The sequence below is a fragment of the Symphodus melops genome (assembly GCF_947650265.1).
Source record: "Symphodus melops genome assembly, chromosome: 3".
NCBI classification, from domain to species: Eukaryota; Metazoa; Chordata; class Actinopteri; order Labriformes; family Labridae; genus Symphodus; species Symphodus melops.
The window spans coordinates 11,259,310-11,270,936 of record NC_136693.1 but is presented as its reverse complement, the minus strand read 5'-3'; the positions used below and the strand labels follow the sequence as shown (position 1 = coordinate 11,270,936).

General features: G+C 36.8%; 1 protein-coding gene across 1 annotated transcript; it reads left to right on the top strand.

Annotated features, from left to right (window-relative positions):
* Positions 1–3,822: 3,822 nt before the first annotated feature.
* Positions 3,823–11,402, top strand: spi1b (Spi-1 proto-oncogene b). Its single transcript, XM_079340436.1, has 5 exons — positions 3,823–4,275; positions 4,648–4,738; positions 5,919–6,115; positions 7,719–7,869; positions 9,717–11,402. The coding sequence occupies exons 1-5, from the start codon at positions 4,234–4,236 to the stop codon at positions 10,028–10,030; spliced, it is 795 nt and encodes a 264-aa protein (XP_079196562.1). The 5' UTR covers positions 3,823–4,233; the 3' UTR covers positions 10,031–11,402.
* Positions 11,403–11,627: the final 225 nt, after the last annotated feature.

Here is an 11,627-nt window from a genome sequence, read left to right as displayed (position 1 = left end):
GTTATTCATGGAAACAATCATAAGTTAAAATAATGACACATAACACATGATTTTCAACTAGGTTTACAGAGCAGCACATGGGGCTGGTTTGTAGTCAGTGCCTTGATTAAAAATAACAATAAACTGTTTTTTTAAACAGCACAATTAATCATTGTTTGAGGAAAGATATCTTGAGGTTATCTTTAAGGTTGAAGATCAGTGATTAAACCACTAAGTCTAACATATTTCTCTAAAACCAAAAGAAAAATTCACCAACAAGGCGACATAAGCATTCAGGATCATCCTGACCATATGACACGTAAATGGATTCATTTAAAGGCAACCCTCAAGGAACTGAATCTGAAAGACAAGTTCCCAGTTCCTCTTTCCAAAATATGTCACTTTTGGTATGCAGGTTTGTATTCTGCATGTACTCCATCTCTCAGGTCACTACAAAGAAAAAAATACACAAGAGAGACAAGTACTGTATGGTTTATGTTTTACACCAGACATCGTGGTGAATTAAAACGTACTCAAAAGACAGGAGAAATGAACTCAGGGAAGAAAATGGATGCATCTCTTTAAACATGTCACTGAAGTTTGAAACAGCATCATTAAAAGAAGAGCACAAAATGTTGTTTAAGGTCTGGAGTCTTGACTTCTATGATATTACTGCAAGGGACACCCCAGTATACAACATGTCTGGACTTATCAGTCAGAACCACTGTCATTATTTGTTTCTGGATCAGCTCTAAAACTGAACAGATTCCTCCATTGCCCTGCCACACCCTTCACCCTGTTCATACAAATCCGGTCAGTAGTTTTCCACGATCTGCCTTACAAAAAGATGCACAGGAAATAACACTGAACAGATTAACACCGCATTTTTAAAGGTAATGTGCCTTACACACAGACAAAATCGTCAAAATTATCCCTTTGGATGAATTGTTTTTCATATAAACATTTAAAGTTTGTACGTTTTCTCACCTCAGTCAAGTTAGGTCAGAATCTAAAACACAAATTCAGTCTTTTTCTATTTAAAATCATACCCAGACAACAGACATATTATAAGACAGAACATTTTGTTTTAGTTACACAAAACAAAAGGGAAACTTCATGACAATAAACCCTGACTAAAAGAACTTAAACACTTGTGCTGGTTGCTTACAGGGATAGTTTAGTACTTTTTAAGTGGCCTTGTATGAGGTAGTTGTCAATAATAAGTGTATTATGCACAGTAGATGTCAATCAGCGTCACATTACTGAGAAACCAGCCCGGATTGCTTTTACACATTAGTATACACAAAAATTAATGTTGTTGAATTTAAGCCCAAGACGAGAAGACTCTTTTTTTCTCTCCTGGTTAAACCACAACAGTTGTCATAACACTCTGACTCATTGTATGGCTCACTTTAACAAACTGTTCTTACTGATTCAAGGTAACCTAAAGTTGTCAGTGGTGCGGTTTTATTTTGAAAATAACCCTGTTAGATTTATTTCACACATAAAAATCTCCTTAAAAAATATTGTCCTGTAGCTTCACTGAAAAGAGCCTCCCCTGCTACCGGTCACTTCGTGTATTAATATTCCTGGAAAAATGCTGCTGTATGTGCCTTTAGTATTCCTCAGTCAGCTGTTATTAAGACAGGGCCTGGTGAATACAATTCTCCTTAAGCAAACAAAGGAAAACAAGACGTAGTGTCTTAGTATCTTAGACCTTTTTAGCACACAAAGTCAGTGAGCTATGACTATTAACTTATAAGGTTATTGTGTTTATGACTGAGTCTGCCTCCTTTCATCACACAGAAAACAGCAAAAGACAGGATAAAGTAACAACAGTGCCCGATACTAAAAGGATAACTCTTTATTAAAATAAACCAGCTGTAAGAACAAAAATCTATCTTGTCTATTAAAAACAAGATAGAAATGTGTTGTCAGTAAAAATAGAGATACCGAAAAACAAGATTGAATGTGGAGAGATAAAAAGTCAATAGTCAATAAACAATGCAGAATTTTGCTTCTAAAACATTAGAACTGTTTTTTTCATGGTTTTACTGGCTGTTACTTTATTAAACCACTGATTTATAGATTAGTTCAAAAGCATGATGTAATGCAGCAAAGGGACCGGGGCAGATTCAGACTCATGGCTGATGCGATGAAGACTTTGTATAGGTGGCGTGCAACAATAACACAAGCACAGTATATCCTGCACCTCCTGAGAGAAATGTAGTTAAACCTCAAACAGTAATTATCTGTAAATATTGTCAATGAGAATTATCACTGTTAATAATTATATTGTGCAAAGTATGTTGGCCTTTTGAACAGGAATTGATCAAAATCTAAATTGTGGCTCGCATGGCCACCTTAAACATAACCTCAGTATTTTAATCTCACAGAGAATAGTATTTTGAGTGTGTGTCCTTATCACAGGGCTGCAGTCTTCTTCTTGAACGGGCAGCGCTAACAATACACACTCAGATTTGTGCTACTGTGGTTATTGCTACTTCTGGATACATGCAAACACTTCAGTATCAGTTATGATATTTTCAGAAACTGGTAACCATCTTGTTCATGAACACACGGTTCTCCAAGTGATCCATCTTTGGTGTTTTTTTTTTGTTTAAAACGACTTATTTCTTCCCTGGAATTGCTTTAACAGGATCTCCTCTTCATGATAATTATAATCTCAATTTACCACATTGTGGTTACAACACAGATACTGTACCTTTATCTTATCTTCCAGCTGTGTGTTGTTATTTCTATGCCTGTGTGTGTGAGGTGAGAGTGTGTGTGTGTGTGTGTGTGTGTGTGAGGTGAGTGTGTGTGTGTGTGTGTGTGTGTGTGTGTGTGTGTGAGGTGAGTGTGTGTGTGTGTGTGTGTGTGTGTGTGTGTGTGTGTGTGTGTGTGTGTGTGTGGTAGGTGGCAGCCTGTTTGTGTGCCAACATTCTGTTTCAGAAAAATAGTTTTTACATTAACCCAATATGTTAAAGTCACTCTCAGTCTGTCCGTTTCAGGTCAGAGGCCAACAACACTATACTTGTTTACAATGTGACACCTCTCGCTCTCTCTCTCTCTCTTACACATACACTAACACACACTTTGCTGACACCTAATAACACAATCCACTGACACAGTAAATTGTTGTGAGTGGCGACTGTAAACTCTATATTTATTAAATGCAACTCTACAGTCACTGTGTACATCCATAACAAAATCCTTCCCCATGTGTGCTTGAACAGACATGGACAATGTTGCCTGTTTTAGTTGTGAGTCTTCAGTTTACTGTTCCTAACACAAGGATTGAGAAGGTTTTTTTTGTCACACCTTGCATGCAACCCTTAAATAATTAGACATCAAATAATACATTTGTTTGTTAATGTGCATTATTTATCCAAAGATTGAAGCTTGTTACATGATTATTTAAATGTTAAAATAAATATATGTAAAGAATAACAATCACTTTAATTGCATTCTATAAAACATAAAACAACAATACAATAGATATTAAATCATATGTTAAAAATGAATACATTAATATATGTTTAATACATGCATAATGCCTTATATATTTTCCTTAACCTGCATGCTCCAGTGAGTTGTTAACCATTTATTACATAGCTTATGAATGCTAAAACTCATTATTCTCTTTATTGCATCAGTGCATGTACCATATTCACTTCACTGACATTAAGACCAAAATATAATATACAAATAGAAAGTAGGTAAAATAAGGCACAAATGTCCAACATGTCTTGGACCTAGTTTATCTAACTTTATTTCTTTTTTTTTCTTTTCTTTCTTTTTTTTTTTGGGGGGGGGGGGGGGGGGGGGGGGGCGGGGGTGTTTAAACTGACATTGAGTGGAGCTCTTGATGATGACTGGTTGTTAAGAGGAGGGGACAGTGTAAAGACCTGATAAATGTGGAGTTTCATGGTCTCCCTTGACAAAGCATCAATGGCCAGGAACCTTTAGCAGTCACACTCTGCTGCTCCCCACCCACAGACATTTTACAGAAGTCAAAAGTTTCCATTTTACAGCCAAACAGCGGGCCTTAATTATTTCTAACACAGCTCCAGGCCTTCAGTAGAAGTTGAGAGGCTATACAATAAGAGAGCAAGAGACATTTTTTGGTTTTCGTTGAGCTAGAGGAAATTTTGAAACATTGTGCAATGGTGCCGCAAAAGTTTTGAAAGGTTGTGAGAGTGTTTTGCCAGCAGAGCATCTGAGAGTCGGACTGTTGGAGAAGAGGTCTCCATGTTGCATCCGTACAGAATGGAGAGCTACCTCATCCCGCCTGTAAGTATCATTTATTGTATGTTATTGTATATCATTATCTTTACTCTAAGGAGATTATTCTTACACTTAATAATCAATTGAAGTTCATTGAGGACTTTGTAAGTCTACTTCAAAGTGAACACGGGACACTAACTGAGTCTTTTATACTCACGGCAACAGGAAAATGAAACTCGAGTTCTTGAGAGTTTCAGAACAGTCATAGCCTGAAAAAAAGGCAAATCAAATGTGAAAAATGTAAGAAAGAAAGAAAACAAGTGTTATAAAATACATTACTTTTTTGTAAAGCTGTTGTCTGCAGCAAACACACCATCCAGTGAAAGATTTCTCTTTAATATTTTTGGGGCTAAAAATACTTTTTTGCACTTCTTGCAGCACTCAGAAGAAATGTACGATCCTGAGATCTACAGACATCAAATTGCAGAATATTATAATCCATATGTCCTAGATGCAGATATCCAGGCAGGTGAGTTTTAACTTCAACATCATTTTCTTAACAGTGTTTCTATTGAAATCACACATTGTTTTCATCTTTTATTTAGTTATTTTTGAATACAAAAAAGACAATGAATTATTGTTTTCAGGGGGAATGTTGATGTCATTTAGTGACATGAATTCATTCAATTTACTGTAATCTGGTATTAAATTCTGTGCTCACCGTTTATGTGAAAATAAAACCTTTGTTTTTTTATAATCCTTAAAATTTCCTTATTATTCAATGTGACCTTATGCGGGGACTTTTCTGGTGCGTTGTTCAGAAAAAGCCTGCAGCCGTGCAGCTGGAGCGCACCACATTAGGGTGGATTGAACACAGGAAACAGATGCCATTTCTTTCGGCCTGCTGCGACTACAGACATAGAACAACTTTCGCCCCATGGGGCTTTGTTTGATACATGAGGGGAGCTTGACTTTCTCTTCTGATCAACAGTTTTGAATATTGCACCAAAACAGTCTAAATAGGAGGGTGGGAGTTATTTCCTGACCTTATAGGGAAAATGATGCCACAGAAAAAGCTGTGGTTGTATTTAATATCGACTATCTCATGTCTGGTATCTAAACAGCTCTAATGCATCTTACAATGACAGAAAATAAAAGATCACATTTGCAGTGTTCGAGAAGATGTCTGACATGACTGACTCTGTTTGCAGTATTTGGCTTTTGAAACACTTGTTGCCTCTGTGTGGTCGTCCTCTTTCTTCAAGACTACTCAACAAAAATATATAAAACTTCAAATTCTAATCTGACTTAATGTTCTTGAAGTCATCGACTGTGGGAGCATTGCAAATGTGGCAACAACCAGGAAAGAGCTTCATGTTGAATTCTCTCTTATTCTCTCCGTTTCACCCGGCTCATGCCAACTCAAACACAATGACTAAGCAGTTGGTTGTCAAGTTCACTTTAAGTTGAAGATACATTTACATAGAAATGCATTCTGACTTTTCGCATCTCTAGCAGTTCAAATGGGTATTCTTGTTGGTTCCAATAACTACATACAAATATGTTCATGAAAGCTGCATGGAGTTAAATCTGACTGGGGTTCATTTTTGTCTTTTTGTAGTTCTACAGCACAAATGAGTGTCACTGTGATGAAGAGAAATGACTAAAAGCAGAAGAAATGTTTGTTGTTTCCCACCTTCTCTATTTAGAACACTGGGACTACCACACTCACCCGCACGTCCACCCAGTTGAGTTCGAAAACCTGCAAGAGAGCAACTTCACAGAGCTGCAGAGTGTGCAGACTCTCCACCCGCCCGGCCTTATCCGACACGAGGCCATTCGATACGACACTGAAAGCCTGCTCGATCCAAACCTTGGGGCACATTCACATGTGTTACAACAACCAGTAAGTGTATATCAGAATAGTATAAAAACACTTATTCACTCAAATCAAATAAAGCTACGTATAGAAGGACACACATGGGTGCATGTACCTGCATTAACAAAAAAACGTTTTCAGACAGAGTTATAACTTAAAGGACAGAAGATTGAAAAGTTATACTGTAAATGAAATGTTACCGTTATCAGCTGTCGGTCAGGGGCGTCAATGTGATGCCTGGGGTCAAAGTAAGGATTCCTTGTTTAAGGTGTGGTACTAATCTGACTACATTATTACTGTGAGACATCAAGCTCTCCATATTGTTAGTGCTGAGGAGGTAAAAGACAACTGTTGGTGTATACCACAATACATACAATAACTCAAAATCCTTAAACAAAGAATATCCTTCATGGTCACTGCAAAGGTAACTTGATTCAAAGATACATTTCAAATGAGAAAGGGCATTCAGGAACACAGTCTTTTTGTAATCCTTTGGAATAAAAGAAATAGGAAGTGAATCTTTGAGTTGCAATAAAAAGCTAGACATTTCAGTTTAAATTGGATGTTTTCTTTAAACCGTGTTTGAAGGCTTGACTGTGACTGCACGTTTCATTCTTCAAAGGTTTTTAACCTACAAACAGAAATGTTTGGTGCTGTAGTGTTGTAAAGTTGGTTTGGCTAGTATTTAGGAGTGAGTGAGGAAAAGATACTGCTTCTTTCCAAGACTATTTTTCTCCTTTCTTCTTTTTATTTTTTTTACAAAGCTTCCAAACGTATTAAACTAAGAGTAAAAATATGTATCACCATAAATAATGAGAATATTGAAGCTTCAGAGCCTGGCATACCTAACTTGATTTTTTTTACAATACACATTCACCTTGAACTCCATACTGTACAAAACCATATTCAAATGTTTGATTAGTTTGCAGCCAGGTGTCACTTCAGTGCTTGAACAAGAACAAATCCAAATGACTGAAGTTTTTTTTAAGTGAAAAAAAAAAAGTCTCGTAATTGAAAAGAGATAAAGAGACAAAAAAGCATGTAATGACATGTGTCACATGTGGGAATTAACATTCAGGTTTCTACCGCTGTGTGCTTTTTCTGTTAAGGGTGTTACAAAGACGTTGACTTGTGTTACCCAGCCAGGCATACAGCTGCAGAACAGCAGTGTCCACACATCACAGCTCAAGCAGAGAGATGTGGCCACACTCTTTCACAGTCAGATAATTGTAAATAGTTAATGTAGTGGAGTAGTCATATGAAGAAGCTCTCCAATAAAACATTGTGCTTCCAGTACAGTACTGTTCTTTTATTTCATCCTGAATGTTGAATGTCATTGCATCTAAAGCTCAAGTAAAAAATTGTATTAGCCATATTTGGAGATAAATTTAAATCATGACAAATGCATGTATTAAAGTTAAGAACAGGTTTGCTGTATTTTTCTCGGCAGATACCAGAATTTAGAAACATGTCAAGTCAGAAACTGTCTTTTAATTTCTCTCTTTTTTTTCCTTTTTCTGTTTGTGTATTTTGGCGATGCAATGGGTAACACCACTGACAAGCTCCAGGTTTAAATATTACAAATATATTTGATCCAGGACTTAATCGAGGTTTAACGTGTCTGTTGTAGGTCACATTCTTCCCTCGGACTGTGTATCCTCCTCATGTGTCCCAGCGCAGTACTGATGACGAGGAGCATGGAGGACGAAGTCCCCCGCTGGAGGTTTCTGATGAAGAATGTCTGAGAGATCGAGCCACTTATATCACAGCAGGAGATCTAGGTATGAAAAACAGATCTATATTATTTGATACTGTACTTGGTGTGTAGTGGGGGAGGGGGAGGGGGGGGGAGCTCTTGAGCTCTTAACGTGGATACCTTAAGACTCAACAGTTGTTCTGGCCATGTGCAGATTCTCAGACATCCAGGTCATGGTATATGTAGACGTGATAAGTCACTGGACTGCATGTAAAGTCTTAAATTAAAACAATCTCCAGTAAATCCAGTAGCTGTCAGTATGTGGTTATACAGCCTAACAAGAGGTCATGTGCCGCCTCTGATGTGAGCATTTGAGTTTTATGTTAAGTTGTAGGCTATAGCGTGCTAGGTGGCATTCATAGTTTCCACTCAACCTGTAATAATGAGAGCTGCTGTAATCCTTTCTGGTTCATGGCCACTCCAGTGTTTTTTCACTCACAATATGATGTATAGTTTAGATTGAGGCATGTCAGCTTTGTGTCCTGCTGACAGTTTAAAATTCACTTTTAGGATGAGCTCCTAGTTGCACAATTGCTTCTAAATTGCATACCAAGCATCTACAAAGGAAGTGGTTGTTTCTTTTTGGTCCAAACTTCAATTTCCAAGATACGATTACGAATTAATCCTGTAGGTTCAGGATAATCACTATGCCTAGTAATCATCTGATGGTCCCTCAGATGAGGTTTCCGTTCTTGTCAGATTTTGATCTTTTAGTACGTCCTGTCCACTTTACCCAACTTGGATTCACAGCACCACCAGAGTCACAAGTCTTTGTGCCGCAGGACTTTTAGGTAGTTGTGGTTTGCTGATAAAAATTCCCACTGGTGTTTTATCCCTGAATATAGTGTGTAGATGCAGATATGAATATAAAACAGCCATAATGTACGAGTTTATAAGTTTTACTGTACAGTATGTGAGGTACTTTCTTATTGGTCTTGAAGGGTATTTACAGGACCATTCATAATAATCTTGTCTTGAATAGTATGTACAGTGATGTGAAAAAACATTACTATCGAACTTTAAAACAATCCAATATTTCATCTTGTGTGTTTATCAAAAAGCACAATGACAACATGGAAAACACAATGAGATGACTCATGGTGGAAGTTATCTTCACTTATTTCTGAGAATTTTACAATTTTCTGAGACATGGTTGACCTTCTTCTGTCTTATTGAGTTTTTTCTTTAATTTGAGGTAGTAAAAAAGGTACAGATGTAGCTGTTTTTAAGTCTGAACTGAAAATGTTTATTCCTTGTTTTCATTTACAAGATCTCTGTTACATTAATGATATGGTTAGAGCAGGGGTCTCCAACAGCTACAGTTATTCAGTAGCTCGCCTATAGGTTGACAGACTGTTAAAGAAAAAAAATCTGACGAAAGTAAATGCACCTCTTCCCACTATTCCTATATTTGGCCCATAAAAACAAGCTTGAAGTAGTAATGTTTTTCTGGACATTGATGTGAATTTTCAGTAATATAGCTTACTATGTGACACAATAAGTAGAGTAAAATGTTCATGTTTTTTTCTTGAATCTCGATGAAAATGTAAGATTATTGATAAGCATTGGTTTATTGCAATTTCACACTTGTACAAACAGTAGCTTGATTCAATAAATGCAAGTAATGGGACACAAGTAGCTCTTGGCCACTTTCATTTTGTCAAAGAGCTCTCAGATGAAGAAATATTGGAGACCCCTGGATTAGAGTGTCACTATTCTACTATTTATATTTTATATATATATATATATATATATATATATATATATATATATATATATATATTATCAAAGTAATATTTAATTTGTACAAAATGAGGAGACTCATGGTGCACATACCTTAAATGAGTTGGCAACTCTCTAATGTTTTTAAAGGTAATAAAAAGAAGATTCGTCTGTACCAGTTCCTGTTGGACCTTTTAAGGAACGGCGATATGAAGGACAGCATCTGGTGGGTGGACAGGGACAAAGGGACATTCCAGTTTTCCTCCAAACACAAAGAGGCCCTCGCACACCGCTGGGGAATTCAGAAGGGAAACCGCAAGAAAATGACCTATCAGAAGATGGCACGTGCCTTGCGCAACTACGGTAAAACAGGAGAGGTGAAGAAGATAAAGAAGAAGCTGACGTACCAGTTCAGTGATGAGGTCCTGGGCAAGAGTCATCTGGAGAGAAAACAATTTGTGTAGGTCAGAGCAGGTGCTGAAATGTTGAGATGATTCTGTTGTTTAATGCTTAATGAGCCTGTTCAATCAGGTATCTATGTGAATAGTTCAATTGTTGTTGTGCAGTTAGGTCAGTCCTCTAATGGTACAACAGAATGCAGCATTAATGTATGAAATAAGTGACAGAGTCCTCATGCCCTATCAAGGGTTTTACAGATATATGCAAGTGGCTACTCTGGGCTTTGTGAATTTTGTTCCATTTTGGCTCCCTTAGTTTCTGCTGAGATAAGGTTAACTCTGCTCTGCATCAGATGGGAACCACTGGCTGCCCTATAGCGCAGCAACTTCAGAGTGGCCAAAGTTGGAACTGCAAGTCAACTTCAAAGTTGAGGTTCAGATATACAAAACATACATAATAATAATTCTGAATTGAGTTGTGAAACGTCCTTGCTAGGGTTTAATATCTGAACAAATATTTAACTTTGGTCATTTTCCAGGTCTGGTTGTAACATCTATTTTATCCTATGCCAATTTTCAAATGCTTCCATTTTTTTCTTAGGCCTTTTTGAATTTAACCTTAAAATAAACTTATTTTCAATTTGGAGGTACTTTAACTGGCTTTGCCAACATATTTAAATGAGTTTCCTTCTTGTGTATTTACAGTAAATCTTAAATTATGGCCAGCAGTGGTTTAATTTAGCTTAGCATCAAGACCGGAAAGATAGAGAAACGGCTTGCCCTGCTCTCCCTTTAACTTGTTAAATCAGTCTTCCAGCAACTCTTGAGCTTGCTGAGAAACAGTTTCATGTCTTTTCATTAATCTGTATGAAAAACTTAAATGTAAAAACAACAATTTGCAGTTTTCAGGGGAACTCTATGCTGAGCTACATCTGGTCTTGGAGCAGTGACCTCCTGGAGTTCGTCCCCACTGTGAGGTTTGCAGGACAGCAGCGATGACTTTTCTAACTTTACATTAGGCTTCTACAATAAAAAGTGTTATGAATCATGTCATCAAACCCTTAGCAAACCAATAACCATTTTAGTCATGTGTAGATCCTGGATCATTATGATTAAGTGCACAAGTTAACATGAAGTCTTGTGACTTGCACCATTGTGGTTTTTTGAGACTATATGGTTTGAACTTCACTTCTGTCCCACTATGTCTGATGCTCTTGTGCCAGACAGCCTTAAGTTGTCTTTAATTGTGGGTAATAGTATTAGTGCTTACTGTATGTACATATGTTGCGATTGACTATTTATAACAGGGTGGAGACACAGGGAGGCCTTTAGGAGATCGTTGGGATTATTTACATGCCATGAAAAACTCTGTACATAAATGAAACTCTATGTAGTGATTCATAATTGCTTGTAAATAAATAAATTGTTCATAAATGTACTTTTTTTTTTTTTTTTTTACTTTGTAACTGTAATTTTAGTTATAGTTAGTTTAGTTATATTAAATTTTACAAGACTGAATCAGAACCTATCCGCTGAGCATTTTTCATCTACAGAGATTTATACTGAAAAGGATTTGGACATTAGATGTTTGACAAACAAAGTGGCTAAACTGAAATTATCAAATGTAATAAATTAATCATGTAGGTTGTAAATAATCGTAACT